Source organism: Lingula anatina, chromosome 2, assembly GCF_051362555.1.
Source record: "Lingula anatina isolate TDL-2025a chromosome 2, LinAna3.0, whole genome shotgun sequence".
In the NCBI taxonomy this organism is placed as follows: domain Eukaryota; kingdom Metazoa; phylum Brachiopoda; class Lingulata; order Lingulida; family Lingulidae; genus Lingula; species Lingula anatina.
In genome coordinates, this window is record NC_141768.1 from 15,490,099 (window position 1) to 15,510,731 (window position 20,633).

The following is a 20,633-nucleotide window of genomic DNA, read 5'->3' on the forward strand; positions in this document are numbered from 1 at the left end:
GCAGCTCGTCGCCGAGGAGAAAAAGCTCGCTTACATTTGTAGCGAATTAGCCCTGATTGATGTTGGACAGACATGTTTAAAGACCAGGTTAAAAGTTAATGATTTTGACTATGTAAAATGTTTTATAAAAGATGTTTATGATTAATCACTTGTATCGACAAGTATGGGCTCATCAATTTGGCATATTCTGGTATTCTCTTATTCTGAGCCAGTTCAGTAAACTGTTTCAGTTAAAGGGATAACAAATGTTCGTTTTGGCAAAAAATGGATTTCCTGGGGTAAAGGGCAATTTTTTCATACTTACCAATGGTTAATCAATCCAAACCCATATTCAAAGTTAGACGTCCTTGTTTTCCTTTTTTTCTTTTTTTTTTTTTTTTTTTCCTAAAAAGTTTGGATATCTGTAATATTCTCCTTAAGAGATTATTACAGAATGTAGCCATCTATGGAGGTTACGTGATGTGAAAGCAAACACAAATTCCAGAATAATTGCGTTAACCACCGTTTTTGGTGGTAAAATGGAATTCATTATATTTCTATAAGCAGTTTGCAATCCATTTATTGTGAAATATGGATAACTCACGAACAGTTGTTATCCCTTTAATTCCTCATTTGTGAACTTAAATTCATTTCAAAGAGCCAAGGCAATTTTGTTTGTTAATGCATTTTTAGCTGATGACTGACAGCCAAAATTCCTTTTCATAATTAAATTATTATGAGACATACTTTCCAAACTTCAAGACATCAAAAATATACTGGAAAGACCAGAAATACCAGCATCACGCAGGGTTACTGGTGGATATGTTGTAGTCGGATATGTGAACTGATGTGTAAAGAATCACAATTCAGGATTTTTTGTATTATTAATTATGAATGAATAAATTATTTCAAAAATCAAAATTCAGGAAAAAAGGTTTTAATGATGAACAGAAAATAAAAGTTATCTCAAAAATGAAGAACTATATATGGACGACTGGAAACCCCACTCAGCAAATGCGCCTTTTATGCAGAACAAGTAAAGGCTACTTTCATTCTAAAGAATGAAAGATGATATTGACAAGACGATTATGGTAAATACAATTTGTATAAAGTAAAAGTTTGAAAATGTTTTTGCTTTCTCTTTTTTTACTTGGAATTAATATCTCGTGACTTTGTGACGCATTGGTCTCGATGCCCGTTTGAAATCGGTGGCGAATTAATAATAAAAATGAATATGAATAGTTAAATTGATCATGATCACAGACTGATAAATTAACTAAATGTAATCAAACGAGAGCAACCCTTCACTTACTTGCATGACGAAGTTGTTGTCTTTGTTGCTGTTACGTGAGGTAGTAAATACAACTCTGTTATATTCTTTCATATTATTTATTAACAACTTTCCAGTTGGTTCCCGCGCCGCTTTCTTTTCATTTCTATCTCTACCTCATGCGGCCCTCTCCCGTTTACATTACACGCAGTCTTATAAGTATCATAAGAGCATTGCAATCAATTCATTTACTTTACACAACACTATATATATAATTGAAATATACATTTAAATAATTCTTCTTAAGTTCTCCATTTTAATCATAAAGTCATACATTTCACAAAACATAGGATCAGATTGTTTAGATTTTAAGAAAAGTTACCAACAATGCTTTGATATCTGTGGAGTCTGTAGTTCTTTTTCTACGTGCCCTAGATGCAAATTTACCCATTGGAGTTGAAGGAGTTTACAAAAACAAATTAACAAAAAATATCACATTTGTCCTTTCAGTGTGCGAGGGTTTTAGAAGTTTCTAACCATAATATGACCCCCCTGTATAAATACTGCAAAGTATCCTTTTCTCATAAGAAAAAGAACAAAGTTAAGATGTTTTTCAAGTTTGTCCTTAGATACAAAAATTACCGAAAGTTCAACCGATACAGGAAACTCAGGAAAATCTACACTGCCTTAGACAGAGACTGAAACAAGAAAGAAAACATTCCCCGCTCCTTTTTCACTAGTGCCTTCCAATTACTAACATTACACTTGGTAAGTGTAACGATATGACTGTGTGTGATTTTGATACAAGCGAATTTACGTTTGAATGATTTTTCCCATTGTGACGTATTTAACGCTAGTCATAAATAGAAAGTCGACTTTTCATTACTTTTTGAATGGCCTGTCTAAATGGTTTTGTTTTGGGTGGTCTATAGGTCAGCTGTCCCAGATATTTTACGACGCCGTTATGGAATTTCTTGAAGTTGCCGAATGGTTTGAACTCATAATAAGAAATGTAGAACTTTGAAATCATCAACACTATTGTTGCCTTATCCACAGCAGTACATTCATAATTTTGTTCAAACAAACTAAAATTGTTTGCGAAAAATAAATCCTGGACCAACTTTCCGTCTACCAATAAGCATTGCAGTTGCTGAGAAATATTATTTTGATTTTATGATTTTGAAATGTTTTAGCACCGTATCAGAGTAATAATAATAATAATATGTGTGTGTGTGTGTGTGTGTGTGTGTGTGGTGAAATTCCAAAGGTTCGTTAGTCCAAAGCCCATTCGTACAAAAATCCGTGGTGGTAGATTTTATACCTCTCCCCACGCACAAATAAGAAATAAATTAATTCAAAGGATTTATTGCTTTGTAAAGCGCAACTCTCAATGACTGAACAAAGCCTAACGAGAAAAATTCACAAATAGATAAATAAATTGGTGAAATATGAAAAACAAAATGATTATAAACCATACAATATATTTGGGTGATTTTACTTCGTTTTTTTAACTTACAGCATAATCAATACATAATATGATAACACAAGTCTGAATGCAAACAAACAATGAGTGTGAATTTTTTGTGTGTTATTTTATAACGTTACTTACATAAAATTAGCATGCAGATATTTACTGGCACAGTGTATCCTGTCACATGTATACTGAATATAGTCCAATATCCGATCTGTATCGTGACATGGCTGATATGAATGCCTTATACTTTCAGGTAAAAGAGCACATAATATTGTTCATTATATCGGAAAAATGTTATGTCGGGTTTGTTATGATTTTCAAAGTTTTTCATCGTACCTTAGATTTGACTTTAGAATCAGCATCGAAAGGCGTCCACTCTTTTATCAACTCGGTGTTAAATGTATTTCCTTTTAATTGTTTCATGGTAAACATGCGTTTGTAGATTCTCCTAGTAAAGGGTAGTTCTGGCGTCGCCATGAGGACGCAGTTGGTGTCGTTGGCCATCTCTGGATTCAGTCTGTACCCAAGAACCATAGTCTCATAGGGCCTGAACTCTTTATCAGTCATATTGCTGTAAGATACACGTTCACTTATACATCGTATTTCCCACGCCTTCTTGACAGCGTTAAATTCCTTTAGCTCCTTCTGCATTCTTTCTTCACCAAATGTGTGGACTTTTCTCCAAAATGTTTTATTAAAATGCTCGTAAAGTTTCAAATCTCCAGCATGGATTTTCTTGATATTTTGTATCGTTTTCAAACTCATGATCTCCGTTTTGCCGCCAGTTTTCTTGCGCATGTTTTGTGCGAAGTACGCTATATCTTGAAACGACCAGCCAAGTAGGTCTCTAAGTAATATCAATGACTCGTCAAAATATTCTGCTATCATAACTAATGAAAACACTTCATCTACTTCCAAAATTTTTTCATACACTTTGGACTGATTTAATGACTCTATTGGATGCAGTCCTAAGTCGAACAACATTGAATTTGGAAACGGCTGAGAGACCCCGTTGACATACCCGTACCTGGAGTAGTATTTCTGAGGAGCCTCTAAGAAAGTCTCCATGTCTATGTGCAGTCTCTTAGAAATTTTCATATAGACAAACCAGGATTCTGTCAGCTTTATTGGATGTCGTAATATAGATATAAAGACCGTCCTTTTTGGTACAACGTCCATGAGTGCTCTGCTGTACCGAGTATGGTGACACAAAATATCAAATTTTCCCGTCACACTGGGCAATGCAAAACCAGGACTAAACTTCTGGGGATATCCTAATTTGTAAATATCAGGGTATGCTCCCAGTGCGAATGTTAAGTTCCGAATTTCACCGAAACGCATTAAAATATTTTGTATCGTGCTGCTCGCTGTCTTGTGTGTCTTAAGAAATAAAATGTTCGTCACTTTTGAGAGTGTAATAGGGTTACGTATTTCGCTTTCAGTCGGGAGAGTTATTATAGGCCCTCCTCGCTCTGTGACGCTCCCGTTCTCTCTGCATGAACAGTCTGGGTATGCGTAAGAACGACTTGATATGATGCTTAAATCCCCCGTCGTCATATAGCTACCACATATTATAACCATCAGAAGACAGAGGGCCGTGATGAATAGAAATGTGATAATGTATAAACTCGTGCTTGCCATGGTTTTGCCTCCTAGAAATATAGATCAAATGTGTCTTTATGAAAATCATATTTGATAGACCTTTCAAATCAGACCTAGAGTGATTTGTTTGAGCACATATTTACGCACGCACGCACTCCCCCTCCCCCCCCCCCCCACACACACACAATCCGTTTATGCACAGACAAAACCGAGAGAGGCATAGATACATAATGCCTGCGTATAATATTATAAAATCACTCTTTTCTTAAAGACAACTGTTGAGTAGAAGATGGCTTCTCGTTAATACAATATAAGATGGTTGATCAGATGCAGGCCATCTTAAAAGGCATCTCAGATTCACTGATTTACATACTTGTTGTTGCGCATCAAGGATTTGTAAGGTCCGTTCATAAAAATATTTCCTGGGACCAGATATTGTAAAAATCGGTTGTGATCAACTCAGCATTGTTTTGCATACTATTCCATAGATATGCAAACCAGTCAGGGAGCACCACACAATATTATACACATAACATACACAAGGGGGGATTGACATTGAATATTAAAGACCTACTCGTACATAAAACGTGGCGAACCATGGGGGGTGCAAGAGGATAAATAACATGATATACGCTAATAAGTAAACGAATATACAGAGAATTGAAAAAAAGCAGTGGCCTAAACACACAATCCTATTATTAAAAAGTAATTTTAAATATCACTTTCTACACTAACTGAGCAAACATTTTCCTCCCATTTCTTACACATCCAAAAGGGCTTATATACATGTAAGATAAACAAAAATGCCTACGCAAACTGACAGGAATAGCGAATTTCAGCTAGGGTATCTAATGTTATTAGGTCTTGTGACTGACTTGAAACATACCTGTTCTCTCACCCCAATCTAAGTTTTGTCACCTACACGTTTTAGTCTTTACCGTGATAAGGCTTGTACATGCTTACAACAACTATACCCATTAAATGGGCATTTAAAGGAAATAAATCGACCAAAATGTCTTTGGAGACCTAGATGCAGTGGGACCCTCTTTTATCCGTATCGTAAGCTTTTCCTGCCTTTAATGTCCCCTTATCCGTTATCATATGCTTAACCCAGAAAATGTAACAGCTGGGCCATGCAAAAAACCTTGCGCCAAAGCTAAAAATTCATTACTTATATTTGTTCCAATTACCTCCAAAACTTCAGTGGCTAATTGGTAATTTTCATCAAGAGCTGTGTTAAAGGGAATGCTTTATCACAATTGCAAGTGAGATTGTGGTTGGTGAGATGATGTCTTACGTAAAACGCACTTTAGGAACATCATATTTCGTACTCTGTCGTGAAATAACACCCTAAAAGCGTTGTCTGGTTTGAAAGGTATTATCAACATCAGCGTTGGAGTTGTCATATCATAATACGATCATTGTAACATGTGCATTCATAACATTCTTTACTATTTGAGAAAAACGATACGGTAATAATTTAAAGTGATTTCGAAAATCCACTGGGACATTCTTTTAAATACATGTATTTCTATAAGAATCATGTATTTCTATAAGAATCAGAATCAGTGTGCATTCTGTGCCCCCCCCCCCCCCCCCCCCCCATTATGTTTTTCAGTGTCGTGCAGTGAAATAAGTTGAAGCGGGTTATTAGCATTTTATACTTGTAACCTTGGACGCATGGTTCATGTGTATCATGACTGTATGACGTAGAGACATGACTCTTTTTGAGAAACAAAATTGCCAATAGGGTTCGCTGTTGTTGTTGGTCGCATAAATTCAAACTTCCACTTGGTTTCTGCAAATTTATGATCGAGGTTTGAGGCCCAAGCGTAATGCATGTATCGACACAGAGTATTCTATTATGAGTGCAGGGGCGGGTCCAGGATTATTTGAAGAGGGGCCCGCAGATACGAAGCCCCCCTCCCTTGATATGGGGTTCGGGGCCCGCTAAAGGGCCTAGAAAAAATTTGTTATTTTAGAGGGCGAACGGTGCCATTTGGTACGGTTTAGAACTATAGTTCAGCTAGCCAAAATTCTAATTTCAAGAGGAGACCATTGGTGTGTTTTTTTTTTCAGAAATCAAAGGGGGGGGGGGGGGGGTCGGGACCATCATGACACCCTCCTAAATCCGCCACTGGAGTGCTACATGTATGCATGCTTTGACCAGACCTAACTTGATGTAGAAATTCCCGTAGTTGTAGCCCTAGTCCTCAAGGGCAGGTGGAGATAGTTTGAATTGAATGTAATTGTTTGTTATATTAAATTTCAAAACCATCGCTCAGGAGTCGAAGCTAGGTTTTTTTATCTGCATTTGAAAAACAAATCCTTTTGTACTAGATGTGCCCAGGCAAGGTGGCCATAAATTCTTAGTACAGTTCTCCCGGCAGAAAATAGCGTGGCTTACACAGGCAGATCGATTAAGTGCATTTCATCTTTCATTTTTTGTCTTTTGTTACATTCGTTTGGTGGCAACCCGATCCTATTGTGATAATCTGAGTATGTATATATGCGTTTTGAGATATTTCTAAAAGTCTAATGAGAACGAAGAAAACGCCTCTACAATTTAATGCCAATTAGCTAATTGAACACACTGCTGTGGTTTCAATACGCGTTTGTGGGGCCAGCGATATAACACTGGTCAATAAATCACATTAAGCGACCATTTCTGCAGAATTTGAATGTACCTGCCTGGAACAATAACAGTTCGTTGAAACAGTCGGCACATAAAAGATAATTATGTGGAATATTTCATGGAATATTTATGGAGTAGGGTATATTGGTATCATAATTGAATACGTACGCGCTTTATCCGTGATAAAGCTCAATTTTCTTCTCCTGTACTAAGGACAGAAACAGATGTATAGTTTTTCCTCCCAAATTCTAAAATTCTGAACACCGATAAAACACTGGAAGTTGAGATAGTTGGAGTCAAAGAACGTCAACAACACAACATAAAACTAGTTTTTCGGCATGAACACAACGTACAATTTGACAAATGTTAAAGACATTTGCCATTTTCATATTAACACTATAATTCTAAGTTAATTTCCGTTGTACTTTTGCACATATGGACGAATGTTTAGCATGGTTTTGGATACATTTGGCACATGGATACGTCGATGAGTGGAACAGTTATATGTCCGTCACATCAACAGGAATACCTGTACCAAACACTGAATCAATCTTTCCAAAGAAGATGGTGGCTTGTGGTAGCCAAACTAGGTGGAAATTCTGTTATTATTTATAACATAAATAACTTTGAGTAATTTTTGTTCAAGTTCATGTGTACTAGAAGTAGGCTTTATTCATTCCAATGATTGGATTAAAACAATTTCTCGTGATATATTTTCGCTCTGGCGTTAAAAAATTTCAACACCAAAAATAAAGCATAAAATGCGCCCTTAGACAAAATAAAGCATTATATGTGCCCTTTTGCAATTGTGGCACTATAGTTATCATTTAGTTTCTTGAAGTTAATTGTCTCTTATTGCATTCTGTACCGCTTAAAATGGTGCTCTGGTAGTATTGAAATATAAGAGCCCACATCACATAAATTATCATTTAAGTGTTGATATGGTAAACATTCGCCTCTATGTTGATAAATCGCAAACAGCAGGACTAATTTCAATGTTACAAATATACACCACGCTCGATGTAAAGCGTCCTGGAAAGCTTTTATTGATTTTATGAATGCATCTTTCTACATATTTATTCTTATTATTTTCTCCGAGGGTCCTGCCTACTATTCGAGCGTTAAGCGAGTTTTGAAATGAGGTAGAAGAAGCAGTCACCTGGAAATGCACGTCATGGTTATCTAATCATCAACCATGTTTTAATCATGAAATCAGCTACATTCTGACAGCGTTGAATCTCATGAGACTGCTTTACGGAAAGCGATTTATATAAGTATGAATGAGCTAAACTCCAAACTTCGCCGAAGACGACAACATGACAGTCCGTGCTACAGACAAGAGGAACATTGCTTGTAGCTGTGTTGTTACCTGAGAATTTGATTTATTGTGGTTTTTATAGACTACTGTGACGTCAGTTGTTTTGAGTCAGCCTCAGTCATAAATTGATTTCTATTTCCGTGACAACTCGAATCATTCATTTTGTCAGCGGATAGAATACTGCGTTTTGAAGATATCTGTTGACAAGATGTTGATGAAGGAGAATTTAGTCGCTAATTGGATTTGGTTTTTCCTGTTCCAAACCCTGCCAAAACAAGGTGAGTTTTATAAATGGACGAAGACGGACGTAAAATTCCGTCACATCGATTCAAACGTTGATGCCTCTGATGGCAATTCGTCATGTTTTGCAAAGCACAGCAACATAGTGTTATTCGTTTTCAATCATAAAGAATTGGGTTTTGCTATAAACGGCAAAAAGTCTTTATTTTGAAGCAGAATGTCACTATGACATATGGCAAATGATATGACACATGATTCTGAAACATGATTTTAGTACAGAGTGGCAAAATGGCCTCTTAGTAGCGTTACAGGAATATTGGGCTGGGAGTCTAGAGTTTAAACCCACTGTGTTACCAGTTTCAGTTTTGTCTTTAGGCGAAGCATTAAAATCCATAAGAAAGAAGAGAAAAATGAGTCTCAAAAGAGTGTGTCGGGTAGATTTTAGAAGGAACTATCATCGTCTTTTCTTTTGTTTGAGAAGTTTTATTGTTTTAAATGAATGGATTGGGAAAGATTTGTAGCATTGCAGGATAAGTGGACATAGAAAATGGACTTACGGAAATTTTCAAACGCGTACAGTGTACCTTTACTAAATATCGCGTATATTGTAATTGATGTAATAGGTATATCATCAAATCAGGACAACACAAACGGCAATGACTTCAGTGAGCAAATATGACGACTACACTAAGCTGGCGTTAAGGCATTTTGTACATTAGATGATTAAGTGGATGAACGCCTTTAGTTAACATGAATGCAGGCTATGTATTGCAGAATCCATACTGTTGATTCATAATGTTAGTTTAGAATAGTGACTTTATGATGATATTTTTAGAAATGATACATTTTGTTGTAATTCAGCTGTGACGGTGGCCAAAAATCATTATGTCTCTGCTTATATTAAAGCAACAGAGACCGCGAGGGCAAAATCTTCCTCCAGGATATAATGTTGCCAGTGTGTGTGTGTGTGTGTGTGTGTGTGTGTGTGCGTTCGCGTGTGTGTTTTTATGTGTTTGGACTGATAATACAATTTTGATGAGTTTTCATGGTTCTGCTTATGGGCTTCCAACGCATTTTGATGACTGCCATCTTAATTTGGGAGTCATGCCATTCTACCAAACAGCGACTCTCTGAGTCTTCACATCAGTGACACTCATAGTTGTGTAATATTTGCTTAATTTTTACTCCCCCATTATTTTTCCTTTTTATGCCCTACAGTGGACAGAAATCAAAAATAATTAAAACTGATATGAAACAGTTATGCAACTTTGTGCGTCACTGTGTGGATTGCGTCAAATTAGTAGGCTGTGCAATGACATACAGCCCATACAAATTTGCACGAACAAAATCAGTCTGACCGTCTGTTTGTGGGCATAGTTACACGACACTCGATGTTTTGAAACCTAAAATCCCAATGAAATCTGGAAGATGAAGGTTCTCCCGCAATAAATCGACTATGTAAGATAAACGATAAATTTAGGAGACGGTTGGTTACAACACCTTTGTTTACTGCTGTTTCATGGCATTTCCATGATATTTATCATTGATGAATCCTGTTGGGAATTACAAAAAGCTGTTTTGGCGAAGTTTCTATGAAAACAGTGCCATAGTTTCATTATTATTTCATTAATTCCTTATACTTTTAAAGGTAATTGCGGTCACTATAGACTAAACTGTAATGCCTTCATACATATTGCATGTGTGTTCTAACTACAAATAAAAAAAACACGTGTGATTGTCTTTGTATAAGAACATTAAAAATCAATTATTCAGGTAGTATACATATAGAATGATTATGCAGCGCCTTAATTATAGTGAGATCAGGGTGTTATAATTCTTTTGAAATAATCGAGACGAAAAGACAAAAGTCATGATTTGAACAAATGCGTTATTATAAGGAACGGTTACGGGGCAGTGGGCTACAAGCCCAATGTTCAAAATTACAATAAAGTAGATGTCAATGTATTACTGAAAAATCAGCAACAATTATGAAGTGTGAAGGACAGATTGAGGTCGGAAATTATAGATAGCGGGTTTGTTTGCACACCGTAGCTGACTGTAAACGTTTATTTCAAAAAGTAAATTCAAATCAATGACAGTTTCCTTTTCTTTCGAGATATTTGGATGATGATAATGTGGGTCTGCTGTTGTATCATCTTTGTTTAAATCTCTAATTGAACTGGGGTGAAAAATATTTGCACTGAGAACCAATGCAATGGCTATTTTGGTAGAGCTACAAGCATGGAACAAATTGGAATTGTCGATTTAAGTATTATGACATTACTTATTCGAATTAAGTGCATCGTAATTGCTCAGTTTGGTTTAGTGAAAAGGTATATTGATGCAAAGTGTTGAAAACCGCTCACTTGTACACAGAGTAACAGAAACACGTGGATATTATCACATAGTCCTTCATTCTGGTCTAAAGAAAAAAATTCTCATCCCCCAAAATGAAACAATTGAATGACGGAAGGTAAAGAAAGAAGCGACCCTTCACCCGTGATATGCAGACTATGAATTCCAATATCGGTGTTTATATTACCTTGCTTTATGTACTCAATTAGTATCATTCTCTGTCAATCAAGAGATTCCAATTTTATCCGAAACATTAATAAAAATACGATATAAAATGGTATTTGGTCATCGTTTTATCATAAAATTTTCTGTTTATAAAATATAATGCCTGACATACATGTATGTAATAAAAAAAGACGTATTGTGTACTCTGTGGCATATAATGTACCAAAACGTACGTAATGAAACCCGTTCCCAACACAGAATAATAAGTAAAATCCATACGTAGATGGCCATCACGCCAATGTAATGCACGATTGTTGTTTTACAGCGTCAGCAGGCACCAACTGGGAATACGCCCTTAAAACTCACTTACTAAACGTGAGCAGATACGACCCCGGAGTCCGACCGGTGTCTGATTACTTCTCTCCCGTCAACGTGTTCCTCAATGTGGCTTTGAATCAAATATTAAACCTGGTAAGTATAGGCTTTATTAATGCCATGTTTGTTATCATGGCTTCATTGGCTTTCATCGTGTTAATGGCTTTCAGTACTGGCATTCACCGAAATAGGTGAATTGACAGATCAGTCTGGTAAACTCCATTAATGTAGTAATCGCAGATTCTATAGTTGTGAGTAGCGCCGAGCATACATGTAACAAAGTAGAAATTTGATCTCAAATCTGAAGACAAAAAAATGTTATCTGCTTTGATCCAGGGTAATTAAATGGGGATATATTACATATTAAACTAGGGAATAAAAAAAGACGCACGATGAACGTTAGATATTTATATTATTTATATAACAAAAATAGAATTTGCCCAAAGAATTCAGCAGTTTTCTCCTTATCACCGATGTATATCTGTGTGCGAGACATGGGCGTTGACAGTAAGGTGCACATTGTTACACACACACACACACACACACACACACACACACATGACGCTCTTCTCACAGAAGTATGGAAAAGAATTAGGCTTCCATGGTACGGACACGTAAAAAGATGATCCAATACACAGTTCTTCCACCTATGTAGGACCTGTTTTTAATACAATGTTTCATTTTTTAAATATATGTCTTAATCATTGGGGAAAAGCAGATTGAAATTGTGGTCTAAATCTTAAACATATTCGACTAGTTCCTTTTTGAGGCTATGGTTTTCAGTTTCCAGGACTCCTGAGATTCCAAACTCTCCTTTCGAGAGTTGTTTTTGAGCTTTGGAATCCAATAAAATCTTCATGTGTATCTTTGACTTTCCTTCAGAATAACAGTTTTCAGTTGTTAATCCATGAATGTTAACTTTTCTTTGTAGGATGGACGATTACAGATTCTTCATTGCAGTCTTTACATGCGTTTGGTAAGTTATTTATATTATTTATGTGCATGTCGTTCATGTAACCACAAAAAGAGAATTCTAAGCTACAAATAAGAATAATCCAATACTACAAAGACGTTAGACTACTCCCGCTATCTGTTTATTTAGTGGAATCAAGCTGAAAGAAAGAATGTGCATGCAGCTTACTATTCCACGCTGAATGAAGTGATCGCTTCGACTGTTTTCAAGGGCTGGCGTGTGGAAGAGAATCACCTGGGACTTGACTGATTGATGTAATACATGTGGTGAAGGTTTACGTATGAATTTTTTTTAGATCAAATGTATCAACTGTCATTTTGACTGTTCATCTAACCTCTTCTTCTCTTTAGGGATATGTTTAAAGAAATTATTCATTGATTTCTAATTATGTATTTATCAATTTATTTGTTTTGCTAGAAATGGAAGGACAATGGTTTAAGGTGGAATGCGTCCGAGTTTGGCGGTGTTGATACAATTCGCCTTCCTTCAGTAGCCGTATGGGTTCCTGATATAACTTTATATACGGAGTAAGTATACGTACACATCTCAGATACAGGGCATTTCGTTTCAGAACTAGAATAAAAAATAAGACCCCTATGCTGTTGAAAAAACTTACGAATTAACTTTTAAAATCCATTGCTGTAGAGGGACAGTTCATCCTTCATTATGTAATCACTTGAACTTAATTTTGAGGAATAACTTGCAGCTTCTGCACGACTACATAAATAGACCACGTTTCCATTTCCAGCGTACGGCAAGACCACCATGACGTAAAGCGCTACAACGCCATCGTCTCCAGTGACGGCAGCGTGGCATGGAACTACCCCTTTATAGTGAGAAGCTCTTGCAATCTCAACGTAGAAAAATTCCCCTTTGACGAAGAGAAATGCATCTTAAAGTTCGGCTCATGGACATATGACGGGCATCAGGTGAACGTCACAAACACGTACCCCAGTGGGGATATATCGGGGGTGGTATCAAATGGCGAGTTCGATCTTCTGTCCATGCCTGCCACGAGGAACGTTCTGTACTATAATTGCTGCGATGCTCCTTACCCTGACGTTACATTCACCATTCATATGCAGAGGCGTTCTATGTATTATATGATCAACTTAGTTGTACCGTGTATGCTGATAGTGTTTGTGACGTCACTGAGTTTTTATCTCCCGCCTGAATCCGGTGAAAAGGTGTCATTGGGGGTAACAGTACTGCTCACACTGACAGTTTTTCTACTGCTGGTCGCTGAAAACACTCCCCCGCAATCAGAAGTGGTTCCATTAATAAGTGAGTGGTTTTTTCCATTATTCGCTAACCTTTCTATACTTATCATTGAACAAAGACTATAACACAATAAAGTCGATTCCAAAGCAGTTATGCAATCATTCCGCGATAAGTAATGTAGAAGCAAAATCTTCTCACCAAACACTTTTCACAAAGGAAAAATGCACAGCATTCATTTTATTCGTTTACCTTTCTTTGCATATATCATCGAACCAAGACTACAAACACAATTAAGTCAATGCCAAAATAGTCGTGCAATCATTTCACGATAACTAAGAAATGAAGAAGCAAAATCACCTCTACTAAACACTTTTCACAAAGAAAAAGTGCTTATAGAAACTAATTCCTATTTTTTTCTACAATCCAAGGTCAGTATTTTCTGTTGGCCATCATTCTTGTCAGTTTGTCCACTGCGGCCACCGTTCTGGTGGTGAACCTGCACCATAAAGGTCTCCACGGAGAGAAGGTCCCTCTGTGGGTCAGAAAGGTTGTCCTAAACGGAATTGGTCGACTGATCTGCAAGAAGAAGTTGGTGATGGAGTACAGCAAGATGGCCAACTGTATGGACAAAGCACAGGTAGATCTATGCGTTGTTAAGGCTTATAGCGTGTGTGTATTTTTTACAACGTCTAAAGGTACACTCCATGGGCTTGTAGATTCCCCAAATACTTATTTTTGCCACCCACCTTCTTATAAAACCTAACACACATTACTAACGATTTAACCCATTAAATATTTTTCTGGAGCCTTCTTGGTGTTGATATTTTTAAATATTAAAATAGGAAGATGGTCGCTGGTTATAATGAGTGGCCAGTCATTTTAAACTAAATTGACCTTTATATATTTAATTAAGGATAGAATGTCAAGTGCAGAGGGGAATAAATAAATGAATCGTGAATACGAGAAAATTGTTTATTTTTGAATATTAAAATAGGAAGATGGTCGCTAAATTGACCTTTATATATTTAATTAAGGATAGAATGTCAAGTGCAGAGGGGAATAAATAAATGAATCGTGAATACGAGAAAATTGTTTATTTTCCAGGAAAAACCATTTTGGGGCGAAAACCCCATAGAGTTGTCCTTTAATCAAATTTGTTCATAAAATTTTGATTTGTCTTTTTAAAATTTCAACTTGAAAGTTTGGACTCGGTAGTCTTACATACCATGGTCTCTTGGATGGTAGCCTACTCCAGTGTGTCAAATTAAATTTTAGTGACTGCCCAGACTGGTAAATGACTTTTAGAGACAACAAGTGAAACTACGAAACTCAAAAGTCACTGCATTTTGGAACACGAATGAACCACGGTGAAAATATCAACCCAACTCTAAATTAATTTCTTAACAGGAACGGCATTATAAAGTAATTAGATTTTTTTAAATAAAAATTCTATGAGCATATTCAACCAAGGCATTTTTTTTTTTTTTTTTTTTTTTTGTTATCCTTTATATTTATAGAAAAAGTCGTATAGAATAGAAGGCTGGATTACATATAAGTATTCGTATAAGTTGGCGTAACTGAATGTCTCTTTGTGTCTTTTTTTAGTATCTAAACGGAAGTTACATTGAAAATGAAGACGGGGCACCAAGTTTGAAGCGGATAAGAACAAGAATAAATACAGTAAAAAGCGGTATCATTCTTGCCGCCCAAAATGGTTCTCTTATCACCCCCAAGTTTTCCGAACTTGCATGCAATCACGACAAAACACACGAGGACTCTTTACTGGACAAAACATTAGTGGAAATTATGAACGTTTTGCGTGGAATAGAACAAAGGATTATAGACGAACAGAAAAGAGAAGAGGACCGCGGAGAATGGCGCCTGGTTGCACTTGTGATTGACCGATTTTTCTTGTATTTATTCATGGTGGCCACGGTTGCCGTGACTCTGTGGATAGTGATCTGTGTGCCTTGTATTTTTCCGTCAGCTTAAAGTACACGTAACTCTATATCACCAATACTATCTACATTTTCAGAAATCTAAAGTACCATTATGTTAACGATAACTTTACCTTCACGACGTGCCACTGAGTATAAAGGAAGTTATTTTATAATCAGCATGGATTATGATTTTATGTCTGGGAATGTGAGGTCTGATAAAACATATTATTGTCCAATGACGTCATCTCCCAAAATATTATTGACCGATGGCGTAATTGCTAATCTTTGTAAGCAATCAGAGAATAGGACACATATTATCAAACAGCCGACATCAATGTTGGATGTCAAGGATATTGCAACATCTGATATTATCTTGGAGGGCATTGGCATTCAGGTATCAAATTATATAATTAAACAATTATTATCTTTGGCTGAGGTCAATATGTTGTTTTACCGACCTCAGAAAAGTGATATCGACCGAGATGTAGGGAGCATTCCCACAGATATTTGGATCGATCTATCGCCATGGGGAGTCTCACTAAATTGCTATCTGCTATCGGCGAGGCCGAGCGTGCAAGAAATTTAATTACCACCTAACTGATTAGGTAGGCGTGACAGAATTTAAAGCCTCTTTAGCTCATAGCAATTTAGCGTGAACCAACAGGGAGTTAGGTCGATCCAGATGGATCGATCTAGGCATGGGAACCCAGTCGTAGAGAAAGAGGCACGACCAAGATTGCAGTCACTTTATCTGTTCGCACCTTGTAACTTTAAAAAAGCATCATTTCTTGTAATTTTCCATTATTTCCATTATATAAAATTTGTAATTAAAAAGATTATCATTTGTACTAAGAACTGCCTTCAGATGTTATAGTTGTAGAATGCTCAAATGGATATGAACAGCCAATATATTGTAAAATTTCAAAAGGAAAATTTCTACATTTAAACGTCAGTTTACATATGTCACGTCTTAAGGGGGTTCGATGCACTGGGATTCATTTCCTTATCCGCTTATATAATACGGAAATAAAATTGTCATATTATGAGATAATCCTGTCACATAAAGAATAAGGGTGAATTTGCTTATTTGAGCTGATGACGTAACAACAGCGTTTTGGGTGGTAAAAATGTAATGTCGATTTCAAACAGAACTTCCTCATCTGAACAGCTATCAACACCGTTTGAACGACTATTTAATTACAACGATAAGTAGTACAATCCGGTGCCAGGAGTTCTCTTGAAAGGCTTACTTCTGATTTTATCAGTAGAAGCGAAATAATGGCTTTGTTTAAAGGATAACAACTCTCCATATTAGATTTAGAATTCCACAATGAATACACTGTAAAAAATCTTAAAATATGATAAATTCCATTTTACCACCAAAAAGGTGGTTATTGCAATTGTTATGAAATCTGTGCTTGCCGTCGGTCCATTTGGACCTTCATCGATGGCTACTCTCCTTAATAATCTCTTTATTCTAGCTGTGTGCAAATAAATTATCTTCAGAGATTATTGCAAAAATATACCTTAAAAAAGGAATTGACTAATTTTGAATGTCGGAATGGATTTGTTAACCATTGGTAAGTATGAGAACATCGTCATATACCGTATACCCAATGAAGCGTTGTTATCCCTTTAATGGAACATCGTAATTAGGTCCTCATATCTCTTAAATAAAGAATGAAAAATCAAACACTGGTATCGGATTGTAATTCACGTCTTAGTCGGTATAAATACCGAAAATGAGATAGGCAGCCTTTAATAGTCGGTTGGCATTTATTGTAGTTAGCTAACCCGTCTGATGCACACCAAAATCGGGGCATTAGTAAGCTCAACACCTGTGCCATATCTTATAGGCATATCTGCAATGTAATGACTCCGTGCACGTATGATTTGAAGTGTACTGTGTGCAAACAAATGCCTTAATTATCTCTCTACTCAACATACTTTGGGCTTGGGAGTTCAACCCTCTTGTGCATGAGACAGATGTAAATCTGCATTACAGTAATGAATTCCACCTCACTTAACTGGTCAATTTGGCACAGCTGTATGCAAGTAGAATAAGATTAAATATCAAAAGATGAAAACGCCTGTTGTTCGCAAACGTTGCACCGCATTATCTAGTATACGCATTATCGCATGATCAAGCATTTGAGCAACATGGAGGACGTTTATCCTCGTATGAGGGTATCATTAGCCTGATGTGAGAACAATATTAAGGCGGACGAGAACAGTTCACATATGAACGAAATATGAACTAAAAAGTAGTTAATTGGAAGCAAATACTTTTCAGCTTACCCGGCGGCTTGTGATGTAAAATTACAAACTGTGATAAGCAAAATTCAAAATGCGACCCGAAATTACATCTCATTGGCGACTGCAAATTATCAGATGAAAATGACTTTAATAATGATAGTGGAAAGGAAATCTCTCGAACTACAGAAGCTTATATGTAGATTGATAATTGTTATAGAAAAGTTTTTGTATAGCATTTTATGTGGCATTGAGTTGTGAAACAATTATATTTAAATAATGATTTTTTATCGATGGCTTCCCGCCAATGCATTAACCTCATCATTAATTTTCTAATACATTGCTCCTCTATCATTTGCCATGTTCAACATATTGTTTAATATATAGTATACAATCCATCAAAAATTGCCGACCATAGAAATAATGACAGGTATCAAAGTAATGCTAATCCTTACAAACTGTCAACAAACATGTATGTCCCTGTCATCAATCATAACACTTGTATTTTTTTTTTTTTTTTTTTTTTTTTTTTTTTTTTTTTTTTTGCACAAAATGGTTTTCTTAGCTCGTGATAATACGATTGTTTTCGCTTTTCTCATATTTTGCAAGCATTTTTTTATCATCAGAGTTCTTATCATCTTGAATTATACACATACAAAACCAGTATGTGGACCAAAATGAACTACCAGTTGTTAACAAACTGCATTCGATAACCCGTTTTTCATGTCGCTAGGGACAGAACATCGATACGTTATTACAGACACAAAGACACGGTTTTAGCGCACGTCATAAATGCATCTCCTGCTACCATCCAGTTTGCCTAAAAGGTGTTCAATTATTATTAATACAATACAGTATCTGATCTTGCTTCAAGAAAGACAAACAAAAAGTCGTACTGCTCAGTAGAAACCTATAAACATATTTACAGAAAATCCCGTTTTTGTGACAAATGTTTCCAGATATTGTACAGGGAGACATTTATAGCGTTTCATTTCCGGCAATGGATAGATCTTGGAAATGGAAGTATCGACTGTCGCTGTGTTTGGCACTTGGAATTAAATGGTCACAAAACTGGCCCATGTCCGTTTCTTGTCGCATTGATTCCATCAAGCGTAACCTTGAATGCCTTGAATTAAAATAGCATTTTATATATTCATGGGAAATGTTTTCCACTAGAAATAAATACCATTCTCAAAGGGACATCCCTTGGCATTTTTGCATTCCTCTAATAAGAAGGAAAGCAGAGTGATGCCAAAGATGACAACACTACATTTGAACTATTGACCTTCACAATTAACCAAAAACAGTTTGGCCATGACTCAACCGGTGTGTTGTAGTTTCCTTGACGTTCTTAAATTCATCATCATATTTTGGAATTTAAAGAAAACGTTCACAACAAGCGAAGAATGCAGTATTATCTGAATTTATAGAATTGCCCGAAAAAACTAATCTTTACCCCATCTGAGCCGTACCATGTAGGAAAAGAGGTTTTCAATAATCCTTTCCGTAGCTAACAACTTAATGTGATTTGCCATCAGACTTTAAGTCTTTAGGCAGTTTTATCCATTAAAAAAAGCATTGATGTTATAAAGCTATATCCAAAGATATACATGTATGTACATTGCAGGAGACATCCATAGGTTGTGGTTTATGTAGAAATAATGGCCCCTCCTGATGCAACTTACTTAGAGGTCGTCTGGAAAAATGCAACTTCACTCAAGATAATTGGACTAAAAGAAGACATACAAATGTTCTTATGTCCATGCGTGTGATTCTCCATCTTTTAAGTGGTTGCACCAATTTTCAGTGTTTTTCTCTTACTATAAGAACCTACAGACGTTTATCATAAACGATTCTAAACGCTTTCACAAATTCTAATGTGAACCACGTGTCTATTTTGAATTGCTATTTGAAAAGTCTATTTGAAACTTCCCTCTAATTGAACTGCCTATTATATATATCCATAACCTTTTTAGAGTTCAGATAACTATTTAGTATAGATAGCCTGTAAATGTACCTAGTTCTCAATAAACCAATCATTATCATATCCAAAACTCAATACTGAAACTGTGACATGGCGCACCGGATATGTATTTGCTCATATTTAGCTTATACTTGCAACTTAACGAGTTCATTTTTTCAGCAATGATAGAATAAGTATAAACAGGCTGGCGGTTTACAATATTTATTACGAAATACGAAAGAGTTACTGTACATCTATGATATTAAATAGGAACTTGTGTTCAACATATTTAAAATACATGAGTAAATAAAGAAAGTGAAATTCTGTCATGGTAAAAATTGACCAAAACAAGTTCTTATAAGCATAACAGAATTTGTTACGAAGGCAATAGGCCTACTGTATGATAGCACACATTTTCCTTTTGGAAATATGGAGGGGGGGGGGGCGTAAAAAAACTCCCAGTGGAATGAATAATGGAAAAGGAGCGGGGAAAGTGGTATAGGATAGTTAAAAGGTGGCAATAAAAAAGTGCTGAGATACAGAGTAATTAAAGCATCCCATGGACACAATGTCAGGGTAACTCCATCAACACAATAGAAGGAATGAATCATACAACGCAAACAAAACTTGGTGAGCTAATCTCTCAACATACACGTGCGTACTCCAGTGAGAGATTATAAGACTCTTGAAAGCTTTATATGCCATTGAATGATAAAAAAATCTCGTCTTTTTAGAGCATCTTGTTTCCGTGACTAATCAATATAGTGTCAACATACATGAGAGGGTTTATACACCTCTGTTTGATGTTATGTATTTGATTTAGGTTTCACGGAATCGAGTATATATTTGTATAGTAATAAAGTTACAGTC

The 20,633-nt window shown here is 36.1% G+C and overlaps 2 protein-coding genes across 2 annotated transcripts; one reads left to right on the top strand and one right to left on the bottom strand.

Annotated features, from left to right (window-relative positions):
- Positions 1-2,745: 2,745 nt before the first annotated feature.
- On the bottom strand, positions 2,746-4,391 carry LOC106170248 (galactose-3-O-sulfotransferase 2-like). The gene has a single exon (XM_013550040.3). It carries the CDS (start codon positions 4,362-4,364, stop codon positions 3,051-3,053), a length of 1,314 nt encoding a protein of 437 aa, XP_013405494.3. The 5' UTR covers positions 4,365-4,391; the 3' UTR covers positions 2,746-3,050.
- Positions 4,392-8,106: 3,715 nt separating this feature from the next.
- Positions 8,107-18,154, top strand: LOC106157432 (neuronal acetylcholine receptor subunit alpha-10). Its single transcript, XM_013533067.2, has 7 exons — positions 8,107-8,556; positions 11,364-11,509; positions 12,345-12,389; positions 12,804-12,913; positions 13,135-13,670; positions 14,036-14,244; positions 15,213-18,154. The coding sequence occupies exons 1-7, from the start codon at positions 8,487-8,489 to the stop codon at positions 15,597-15,599; spliced, it is 1,503 nt and encodes a 500-aa protein (XP_013388521.1). The 5' UTR covers positions 8,107-8,486; the 3' UTR covers positions 15,600-18,154.
- Positions 18,155-20,633: the final 2,479 nt, after the last annotated feature.

Excerpts from the sequence above, each read along its gene's own strand:
- LOC106170248 (XM_013550040.3), bottom strand. The coding sequence starts at position 4,364 with ATGGCAAGCACGAGTTTATACATTATCACATTTCTATTCATCACGGCC.
- LOC106157432 (XM_013533067.2), top strand. The coding sequence starts at position 8,487 with ATGTTGATGAAGGAGAATTTAGTCGCTAATTGGATTTGGTTTTTCCTG. Across the intron at positions 12,390-12,803 it reads GCAGTCTTTACATGCGTTTG|AAATGGAAGGACAATGGTTT; the intron begins GTAAGTTATTTA and ends TTGTTTTGCTAG. Across the intron at positions 12,914-13,134 it reads GATATAACTTTATATACGGA|CGTACGGCAAGACCACCATG; the intron begins GTAAGTATACGT and ends TTCCATTTCCAG.